General features: G+C 38.5%; 1 protein-coding gene across 5 annotated transcripts in view; it reads right to left on the bottom strand.

Annotated features, from left to right (window-relative positions):
- Positions 1-4,418: 4,418 nt before the first annotated feature.
- The window catches only part of GUK1 (guanylate kinase 1), a 211,537-nt gene continuing 204,335 nt past the window's right edge, over positions 4,419-11,620 (bottom strand). For all 5 annotated transcript variants that reach the window (XM_069210986.1, XM_069210985.1, XM_069210988.1 and 2 more), the window contains exons 7-8: positions 11,420-11,505; positions 4,419-9,393 (exon numbers count right to left, since the gene is read on the bottom strand). In XM_069210986.1, coding sequence (XP_069067087.1) covers positions 9,358-9,393; positions 11,420-11,505 — 122 coding nt within the window. In that variant the 3' untranslated portion in view covers positions 4,419-9,357. The remainder of the gene's footprint in view (positions 9,394-11,419; positions 11,506-11,620) is intronic.

Genomic DNA, 11,620 nt, shown 5'->3' with positions numbered 1-11,620 from the left:
TGAAGAGTTGTGCACAGAAAGAAGAAAAGTCTAGAGAAATAACAGGCTCCCGATTTCCAAACCGAGGGGCTTTTTATAAACTGTCCCATAGAACTCAGCAGATAAGTCTGGGGGGTAGTGTAGGGGCTGATAAATAGAATCAACAAACTCTAATATCACTTTGGGTAAATAAAGCCAAACCAGGGAGTAGGGAAAACAAAATGCCATGAGGACTTATCTATTTCAGAAACATTTTCTTGCATTGTTTTCGGGTGGTGGGGACTTCTATTCTGGCATCACCCACCCATTAAGAAGATTCACATAGGAAAAAGTATTCCGTAAGTATGGAGTAGAAGTCTCATTTTTTTTTTTTTTTTTTTTTTTTTTTTTAAGGAGTTGGTCTCGAGCTGCTCCTTCTGATAAACGGCACAAGAGAATTTTTTTTTGGTTCTAACAAGTTATGTGACGAATGAAGCATTAGAAGACCATTTAGTTTGAAAGAATGTTAATGAAAGCTGATAATACACGCTCTGTTGCAGAGCGTCAAGCCATGTTGACGAATAACAAACTATAGCAAAATCTATAAAGTGGTTCATGTTGCAAAGAAGTAAAATGATGGAAAAGGGACTGAAGCAAGTGACATATTGTCTTATGTTGCTACAGTGCACACTTTCAATTCGAAAATGTTGTTGAGTTTCCTGAAGGCGAGGCTGACCTTGGGTATTTAAATGTGGTTTAAATCTGCAGAAAGATAGATAAGGTGGTAAGTTTCATTTTTAGTTGGCTAGCTAGGACTTATGAATTTGTACATTTCAAGGCAGGAGTATTATCAGATATCCATTTTAACTTTCATTGTGAATAAACCTGATGTATATGTTTGCTAATTGGTTTAATAAATTCGGCCGTTCTTCTCCATGCGTGGCACCAACTAACTGCCAAGAAATGGAAAGGGGGGTGGGGGGGGTGGGTAGGGGGTATTTGGCAAGGGAGAAGCAAGCAAGTGGCTCTCCTCTACAAAGCACCCACCGCGGCCGTAATGGGAACGGGAAAGTCTCAGTAATATATGCCTTGGGGAGAACAAGACAGGTGTCCGATCTCGCACTCTGTTTCCACTGTGCCTAGAGCCGTTGGCCTTCTGGGTGCATTGCCTGGTGGACATTTTGGCCTTCCTCCAGATATCGGACGAGCTGGATAAAATATTGCTATACATCAATGACGCCGTGTTGTACCTAACTGGCCCAGAATTGTTGCTCCCAGTGGTTCTGTTTTTTTTTTCCTTCGAGACAAACTCTTGGTAACGAATTATTTCAGTGAATTCCATCATCTACCAGCTGGGACACTGGGGGGAAAGGAGAGCTTGACAGGGAACTTCGGACTGATGAAAATGGGTTTCAGCTAATTAGGTATCGACATGACAATGGACTGTAAGCTGTCTCTGGAACTAAACCTGGACAAACTCCTGGAAGATGTCTGCGAAGACGCAGACCCATTTCACAAACTGCTTCTGAGGCCCATAGACAGGCCGCCCCTTATAAAATGATCACCTTGCCCAAGCTGATCTAAGTACTGCAAAACAGCTTAAAAAGTATTCCAAAAAAATACTTTGAGAAACTAAATAAGATGCTCTGTACACTGCTCTGGGGCGAGGGCACCCTGAGAAAATCCCTAAAATCTTTATATTGGTCCATCTACAACAGAGGCCTTGAACTCCCTGACATCAAAGCGCAACAAAGGGCTACACAGCACTATGTATTCAACAACTGGGTACACAGCCCCCTATACCTAACCAACATACAGGATATAGAGGGAGGGACTATGAGGGCAGTGACAATACCAGAAAAAGACAGTTAACAGCTGCCCAAGTGTCTGGGCCATCCTGAGGGTCTGGGATGATGGCACGGATGTCAATAGGCTGAAAAAGAAAGCTCGCCCTGGCCACCCCTTTATGGAAGGGTACCATAATGACCAAAGTGGGCATACTTACAGGCCTCTTTAGACGGGATTGCACTATTGGGCGATGTATCAGCAGATGGGGAGTTTAAATAATTTGAGGTACTACAACAAGAATACACACACCCCTGACCGACACAGAACGTTTAAGGTATTTTCAACTGACATGCTCTGAGGAAAGAACAGATCCTATAAATGGATCTCCTGGAACATACGAGCTACAGAGCTGGGTCCTTGGAGGTGCCATTACTCACAAGACTGTTTCTCAGCTATAGTACTATAGTATACTATAGAAAATAATACACCTGACAATCTTGGGAAATTAAGGGAAAAATGTGAGGCTGATGTGGGGAACCTGGAAGATGTTGACTGAGAGGCAGCCATGATGCACCCCAGGGATGTTGCCTTTAAAGCCAGATTACCCCTGATCCAGTTCAATATTCTTCATGGATCCTACTATAGCAGGCCCAGTCTCCACAATATGGTGAGAGCAGAGAGCCCGATGTGCCTTCGCTGTGCCACAGATAAGGGCACTTTCCTCCACACGATTTGGAGCTGTCAGAAAGTCTGCAAGTATTGGTGGTCAACTGTCAACAAACTGGAAGCTGTGGTGGGGGCTGCCATTTCCAAAATATCCCTACTGACTATACTAGCCATTCCCCAACGATGTGGATATCCCATGGAAGCAGTTATTGTTTTGGCTGTGCTGTAGCAAAAACTGACCTGGCCATGATGTGGGGAGGGGAACCTACTTCCACGAGTGACACGTGGCAACAGGGAATGAAGTTATGGAGGCAGATAAGAGTGGTCTATGAAAGCCGAAGCTGCCCCAAGAAGTTTGAAAAAGTTTGGGGGCAATGGAGAGAATATCACGGACTGATATATGACCCCGGAGGCCAATCAGGAAGAGAGAACCCACCACAGTGTTAACACCTACAAAGGAGGCAATAAGTTAGACCACACCGGGAGAGGTTCCAGGGCTGTTCAAAACTGGTGACTTGTGCCACTTAGGGCGAGACGGGGTGGAAGAGAAAATTAAGATGGGAACATGTGTGTGTTTGAGTACTTCCGGCTTGTGTATTGACCATTGTTAATGAAAAAAAAAAAATGTTTTTAAACGGTGAAATTCTAAAACGCAAGACCTACTGTGTTCAATTCAACAACTTGGGTTCCAGGTGAAAACATTTTCATTTCTCGTTTAGGGAAGTGTGGAAAAATTAACAGGCAACACCGTTTGTTGAGGCACCAGTATATGCTTGATAATTGTGAGACGGAATTTATTTATCACCAAAGGGATATTTAGTATGTGTGGCACAAAATGTACAAAAATGTCCTGTAATATTTCAGCGACAGAGCGTTCTCCTAGGGCAGGTGCCAAGTGCTTGAAAGCAATGTTTGTACATTTTGTAGTTTTCTTGAAGGAAAAAGAAGCAAGTTCAATGTTTCCGTTGTTTTAATGCATTTGACAACTTTCAATGTCACTCTAATCGTGAGGCATGCCCAACTTTTTGTTCTCCCAGAAAGTGATGTGCTCTGAGTGAAATATGGTGTAGCATTACTAAGTGCCAAATGTCTTGAACCAAACTTGGAGGTGCAAGATCTTTGTTCTTACTTATTTAAAACATACCTGTGGTGCATGTTTCACACTTTCTCTTGTACTTTAAGTGGAAAATAGTTAAATATTATAAACACATCTTTTAATTTTAAAATGTAAGTGCATTTGATTATATTGTCTGGGGTCAAGTAACTGCTGACTTGCAGTTTACAAAGACTTGCAATCTAATCCTGTCTGTGATTTCGGTCACTGAAGGGAATTGTGTGAACAGCGTGTACTTATGCATTGTTTTCACCACTTTTACTCTCTTGGTTCTTGGGCTGTGACCAAAAAAACACACCAAGTGGTGATAATGTTTTTTTTTTTTTTTTTTACAAAATGTGAACAAAAATGTGAATATCCTTGGCCCAAACATAAAATCACTGACAAAAAAGCAAATTGTTGTTTCACGACAATGAAGCAAAATGAGGGGAAGGTTTGCTGATAAGCAAGGGGGGTAATTGTAATTCACTCTGTAAGGCTCACCAAGGGGCACAAATCCAAAGAACTCTCAAAAAAGCAGGCAGACACCCTGGGTGAGACTACTGGTCAGGACACTGAAAAGGAAAGGAAGATCAATGGAACAATGGTGTGGTAATTAATAAGTCGAGGTAAGGTGGTAGGACTCTGGTTTGTGTCTAATGAATTCCAATTCAAACATTTTGCATCTGCAGCATATTCTTTTTTTATGCTTATGATTTACACTGATCAACATTCTACAAGTGACAACCATGTACACCTAGCCATCAACCATCAGTAGAGGCAGACAGATTTGCTTCTCTCGTCCATGATCCAAGACACCCTGATACACATCAGTGCAAGTGTTTGAAAGGAAAGCAAACATATGCAATGATGGTACACACCACACCACCACGGTGAAATAACGGAGACTAGCTATGGATTGTACACTTTTATTTAGAGTCTAAAAAAAACACAGAGAAGACCGACAAAGAAACGTTACTTGATTTAGTTTTATAATCTTGGTTCAGTAATTCAAAGACATTTTTCATTAATAATTCAGTCTGCTTCCAGACAGACAGAAAAAGAAAACATACACAAACATACATTTGCCTAAAGTTATGAAAACTATAATAAAACGGTAAAACGGGATGCGCACAGCATATTGCATCACATTGTCACTCATATGCAAATTAGTTTTTTTGATTTCTCATACACTAGGAGAGATATCAAAGTAACATGATTCAAGAGAAAACAAAGAGACAAAGGTAACAAAACATTTTTATATAGCATGAAATTAGGTTTTTATGACCTCTCCTATTTTTTAAGGGAACCACGTGATTTCACAAAACCAGACTTCAGAGTCACATGCCACAAAAGTGTAATACATTTTTTAGTTGATCACGCCGCAACTCATTGCTCCATTATGGGTTCTCAGCCACTGCAGAGCCCAGTGATGAGTTAAGATTTTTACTATATAATTTGTGTTGACTTCAAGTTGGTACTTTTATGCAAAGTCGTGAAAAGCTAAACTTATTCGTTTTCAGGTACTTTAATTACCTCCAAGAACTAAAACAAGAAAGTCTTTGGCAGGTACTTTAATTGAATCTTCCTCCATTTACATAATTGGTAATGTGACTCAACCTGGTAAGTGAAATAAAAGAAACAAAAAACAAAACAGAAACAAGACAATTTAATTAGACTAATAAACGGTGGCTGCTTGTTTTTGGTGTCACATAAGCGCCTCTTCTAATGTAGTGATCACTAAAGAAGCAGCCTTTATGGATAAGAAAGCTAGGAGCCAAAATCGGATAGTCTTGTGTATTAATTTTAAAAAGAAACAGTGGAGTGTCATTTGACCAACATAGTGTTCCATTTCATTCCCACAATGTAAACATTAAACATTTGCGCCTTCAGTTTCATTTATTCGTTCTGTAAATTAATCAGGTTGTGGGAGGGGCAGATCTGAATATACAAGAGGTATTTCTAGTATTCTTGTGACTTCTGGGATAACTGTGACAGGAGCACAATGCACATTAATGTTCAGGCTCAGATCAGATGTGGCCTAAAAACAGAAAATGGTACTACTGCTCTTCATAACAACTATGAGCATCAATTATACAGCATTTCAAAGGGGGTTAAGTCCAGAATTGGTCAACCCTCATATTTACAGGAAAGTTAACAGATTGAATGCATTCTATTAAAAATACATTACACAATAACCAAGAATGTGCAATAATGGTTTTCCCGTAGCAAACAAGGAAAAGCCTTGGTTAAATACGTTGTGTTGTTCTTTACATACAGACTCTGAAATCGTTGAATTCTCCAAAATAACACTATTTGAGGGTGTAAAATATTTTGTATCAATAATAACACTGCATAACAAACATGATTGATAAAGATCCCAGTTGCATTAACCACTCACCTAAAATGTACTACTCGCTACATTTGTGGAATATTGTGCCAGGCAAAAGTTCACATTCTTCATTTGAGCTAGGGGAGTAAAGTGATGCTAGGAAGGGATTTAAGGACATGAGCCGTAACCGACATAGTGATGTCACTTAGGCCCAACCATACAAAGCCATGGGCTGATATCATGTGACATTGTGCTTAATACAATGAAACATATTTTCTATAGATAACCACCAAATTCACTCAAGTGCTGTTGAATATCAAGTCACTGACCAGACATGATAGTCTACCTAAATATAAAGCTTGGAAATGACCAACTGACTATTTGATGAACAGGCAAATCCATACTCTGGTCAGTAGAATGTTTACATGAGGAGGGAAGCACTAGCCTCACCACACTTCAAAGGAGGGTACACAGCTTGTCGCATCTCCAAACCTTTTTATTTTTTATGCCAACACTTTACTGGCTTTCAAGACTTTGAATCTTGATTTTCTGCTAAAACATAGGAAGGAATACTGAGATTATTGCATTAATAATGCCATAAAATTAGTACAAAAGGACAAACTTCAGTTTTTAAAAACTGATTACTGTATGTTGATTCATGAAAATCAGTGCAACTTGCTTCCTTCCTTATTTCGTGTAACAAGTTTTGGTGCTCGGCTGACTAAAGGGGCACTCATGAGAAATCTTGCTCCAGTGCGAAACTTACAGAGCTGCACAGGATGTTAACAGCCGTTACACTGGGTTTTGTAATTTATTATACCCGAATGGGCAGACTGGGAGCAAAATATGCTAAACTTTGTCAATTCAACTAAAAAGTGAGCTCACCGGCCTTGGTTTTTGCAAGATGTCTCTTGCAAGAAAGACTATTTAGCAACAAAATGCAGCACCTAACAGTTAAAATGCACCCAACTCGGTCGTAGGCCATATAACAGACCCCCACTGCGGTCAGCAGATTTGTGAAGTTTTGGACATGTAAGTTACTGCAGCTATTAACGGACTATTCCTTTTTCACATTCTTTGCCGTTCAAACCAAGGGGAACCCCAGCTATGAACACATGAACAACATTGCATGATTTGCCTGTAGAAGAACGGGAGGGGAAAGAAGAGATTTGGAACATTGGAAATAGGTTGAGGAAAGAGATTGTTACTCGCAATCCTAGATCTCCATGACAGGATTCTTTAGGGATGTCAACTACTACCAAGGAGTGGGACTCAAGTTAAATTTTTTTCTGTACTATTTACTGTAGTGTACCTCGAAGGTTTAATTGGCTGTGGCTTAAATGTAGATTACACAGTAATAGATGCCACTATGTCGTTATGGTTCAAACACTCTCCATTTATATGCCTCTAATTTTTCTGCCCATGAATGGAAATGCACAACATTTGGTAATCAAACAGCACAGACTGTTAAAGTCCCTCATGCCAAATTTCATACGCTTCCATGCAGAGAAAACAAGGTAAAGAAAGGTGAAACTTAAGTATAAAAAACAGACAAAGACATTTACTGAAAAAAACAGTTAAAGCCAGAGTTACAGTTTTAGCTCCAATGTCCAAAACCACTGACACTCGTTAGTTATGGTATGCAACCCACGCCATAACACCTGTTGCTTGCTATGCATAGAACACTTACTTGCAAAACTGCAACTAGCACGGGAACAAAAAGGAATCAACCAAGAGCTAAACATGGTGGGTGATGAGAGTTATGGCGTGCATTGTATGCATTGCATACCATAACTGGCTAATTTCAGTTATTTTAGACATTACGCCAGAGTGAGAACTCAGTTGACTGTGTCTTTATCGATACACAAGCACACTAAAAGTGTTCCGGTAACCCACACTGCACACAGGCAGACCCATCTAAGTGCTTATGATTATCAATGAAGGTCCTACGATGCAGAATTGTTAGTGAGTTATTTTATTCACCCCAAAATGAGTGCCTTTTTACCAACCTTGCTTTTGCTGACAACAAGGACAATCTGAAGCACTCTTCTGCAAGAGGCCTAGTATTACTGAACAAGAGAATCAGACATCCTCACAGTCACACACAAAGTATACTTTACAAGTACCCATTAGTAGCATCTAGGGGTAACTGAGCAGTTTGTGTACCATGTTTTGCAAACAAAGGGCCTGATTTAGATTTCAGCAGGCGGGTTACTCCGTCACAACAGTGAGAGGATATCCTGTCTGCCAAAATATAAATTCCATAGGAAATAATGGGATTTATATTTCGGTGGATGGGATATCCATCACCATTGTGACGAGTAACCTGTCAGCCAAAATCTAAATCAGGCCCTATGTCCTCAGTATGCATACTGCCGAAGAAGGTCCTACAGTTTTTTAAAAACATTGATAAAGACTTTCTTCCATGGGTAAGGAGATCAAGAAGGAAGCTAGAGAAAATGCCTAAAGAATGTTCTGAGCTCATAGGCGTGAATATAATTAACATTTTATAATTCCTTAACACGAAAGACAAAGATCATTGGGCCCCTTAAAAAGCCATGTAACAAAGCACTGCAGTTCCGTTTATTTGCCAACGTAAATCCTTTGGCTTGGTCTACCTACTCTCACAGAAGTAGAATTAAAAATTATGTTTAAAATCATGTCACTCATTTCTAATTAAAATATATCACCTGGACGAGGTAAAATAAACAGAGGAGAAACATTATACACATTTCATGTTTATCTGATGGAGTGATGGGTCGCAGGAAAAAAAGAAAAGTTTTATATCATGTACATAAATTTTGCAAACCTAATCTACAACTTAAATTGCACCTTGAAATCAGATTTAAAATTGAAGGAAGAGGGCCCGAATACATTGCTGAATCTAGACATGTTATCATGGCACCCAAACTGGATGAGAACTGAGGAATTCATGCTGCAAATGAATCAGAGTCAAACTGTTCATGTTTCATTTGTGACATTTAAAAAAAAAACAATTATAGATGGTCTTGGGTTGGGTATGGGGGAAAGAGACGTAGTGCTGCCCTGTAGGATAACTTGATTCAATGCTGGATCATAACACGTGCAGATGCAGCAAGACCACAGTAAGTTCAACATTGCTTAGTATGGTTTTAGACTCAATCTCTTAAAAAGGTAAACAAAAAATCCACAAAAATGGTCCATTTACACTGCTCTTTTATACATGTTTTTTTATAATATATATATATATATATATATATATATATATATACACACACACACACACACACACATATATATACACATACACACATTCATGCGAAGGAAGGTGCAAGCCTGTCAGTTCCACTGATTTAAAATAGAGCTGCCTGTGTAACCATGCAAAGTTAGGATCATTTACATTCGAAAATACATTTACATGTGTTCTTTGTTCAAAGCAGAGCCTTGGAAGAAGAGGCCGAAGTCGCCAGGAATGTCAATTTTGAATTAAAAATGGTCGGGAACGGAAGGATTAGTGAAGAAGCAGAGCAGGTAGCATTGGTCACGATTTTTTGGATGCCAGGGCACGCTGGATTTCCTGGAAAATCAAATATTGAATTAAACACTGATGAACTGCAATATCCAGAGCACATCTTGCATTTGCATCCCTTAGGACAAAAAGCATGAACAGTTTTTAGTTCACATTTATAGAATGTCAAATAAGGAAATCAAATGGTTCTTGACTTGTGATAATTATTGTTTAAAAACCAAAGCTCTCAATGACCTTTAGTTAACTGGAAAGACTCGAATTTCATTTGTCTCTTTCCACTGACAAACGCCTAGTTGTCAATTCAGTCTCGTTACTGTATATAGGCAGAGTGGACAATCTTATCAGAAGATAACAGTAAGAGACGGAGCAAGAAATGAACACCCTTCAGAATAAAGATGTTTTTCTTGTTGAAGGTTTGGCACAACATACTAGTCCAAACCGTGAAAATAAAAGTGGAGGAAAATAATCAATTTTCCCGTTGACATATTATTCCTGTCTGACCACAAATTGAATTAGGATTAGCAATACTTACACCGCTCCTATTTTTCTATTTAAAGATTACATTGTTTCAATGTAATATTAAGAAATCATCACAACTCAAAAGCAGGATAATCACTGACATTCAAATTTGTATTTTATGTTGTACAGAGACCTTTTCTCAATTCATTTTTCATATATAAAACAGTTATAAATTATACATTATTCAATCTCCTTTATTGGTTACATAAAATACTTCTGCCTATAAAAACATCACGAAAACCTACATAAAAAACTTCAGACCTCCTGTTTCACCCACTTACTAACACACTAGAAAGCCTTAGTAGGAGAGTAGCAACACAACTTCTTCACTTTCAGTTCCATTATGCAGAAACCTATTCTTTAACTGATTTTCTTAGCCAGTTTCAAGTTCTTTTATTGACTAAGGTCAAGTTTTGGCTAACAAGTTCTGATCTTCAACCGGATGGATATACATATAATTCCAGCAATCATTAAAATATGTAATCATTCATTCTATATTATTTTCTTATAAGTATGATGTGTGCAATCAAGTTGGGTTATCTATTTTCGCATCACAGTAATTGTCTCACTACTGGTTTCTTCGCTAATCCAGTCAGCCCCCTAGTTATTTTTGTATTGAAAATCTTTATTTCACCTTTGTAACTTTTCTCTATCCTTCATGGGCCATTTGTACTTCATGTATATTTTTAGTAATTTCAGTTCTGAGTCATTTCTTACATAAACTGCCAGAATGGTGCAGTCCGCTTCAGATTATTAGGCAAGAATATTCAGACTTTTTATCTATCATGTTTTACTTAAGAGCAGTTTAAAAGACATTTTATGTATGTCTCTTTGGAAGGGGAGATGGGACTAAATGACTGCTTTTTTGTATTGCAAAGACTGTGATGGAAGCCAAAATAAAAGACTGACCAAATAAAGCTATTTAGGTCTCACAGCTGATTGACTCAAGCTATAATGTCTAGTTCTGAGAGAACTGACTGATAAAACCACTGTCCATGCAATGAGGAAAAGTGATTATGAACATCAATCAAATATTCCACGTTTTCTCAATATGTCTCCACGAACTCAAGAGAGTGATCTTCTGTGGCTTTAGCAGGTCAACAATAGTACACTTTCAGCAACTTTATCATATATGCTTTCGCAGCAGCATGCACTTTGTTTGCAAGCATTGCTCACGGAGTAGCACTCAAAGTTATGTGGAAGAATGCAAAACAGGATATCTCCAAATATTACATCTCCAAATATTACAGACAGTTTGTTAAAACAGACTAATTGTAAGCTATCATACTATCATGATTTGAATTACAGGCAGAAGGGCAAAGTGTAATGTGATTCTTGAGTTCCAATGATGAGCCTGTTTGTATTCATATTATTGATGCCTAATGTCTTTTTCACTGTTAAATTAAGAAAGCACATTTACTACCATAGCCTCCGGATTTCTTTATCAGAAGACTTATCAAAGTAATGATGGGTCAGTTAACAACATACAGTAATGAACAATGCTACCTTAAAGTAGAAACTGATAAATTGGGTAGATAAGGTTGGAAAGGCTTACCTCACTAAGAGCACTCTTGAGACTGCCATAAGCTTCTTCCAAGTTATCGTTGATGATAATTTGGTCAAACATGCCAGGTTCTTTACCTAAAAAATATAAGCAGAAAAGTCACAACCAAATACAAATGTGACAGGGTTGTGGTGTTGGAGAGAAGTCTGATAACTAAACATAGCAAGGCTTTTCACCCAATGACATACAGGA

Source organism: Pleurodeles waltl, chromosome 10 (genome assembly GCF_031143425.1).
Source record: "Pleurodeles waltl isolate 20211129_DDA chromosome 10, aPleWal1.hap1.20221129, whole genome shotgun sequence".
NCBI lineage: Eukaryota > Metazoa > Chordata > Amphibia > Caudata > Salamandridae > Pleurodeles > Pleurodeles waltl.
This window is presented reverse-complemented; position numbering and strand designations above follow the sequence as displayed.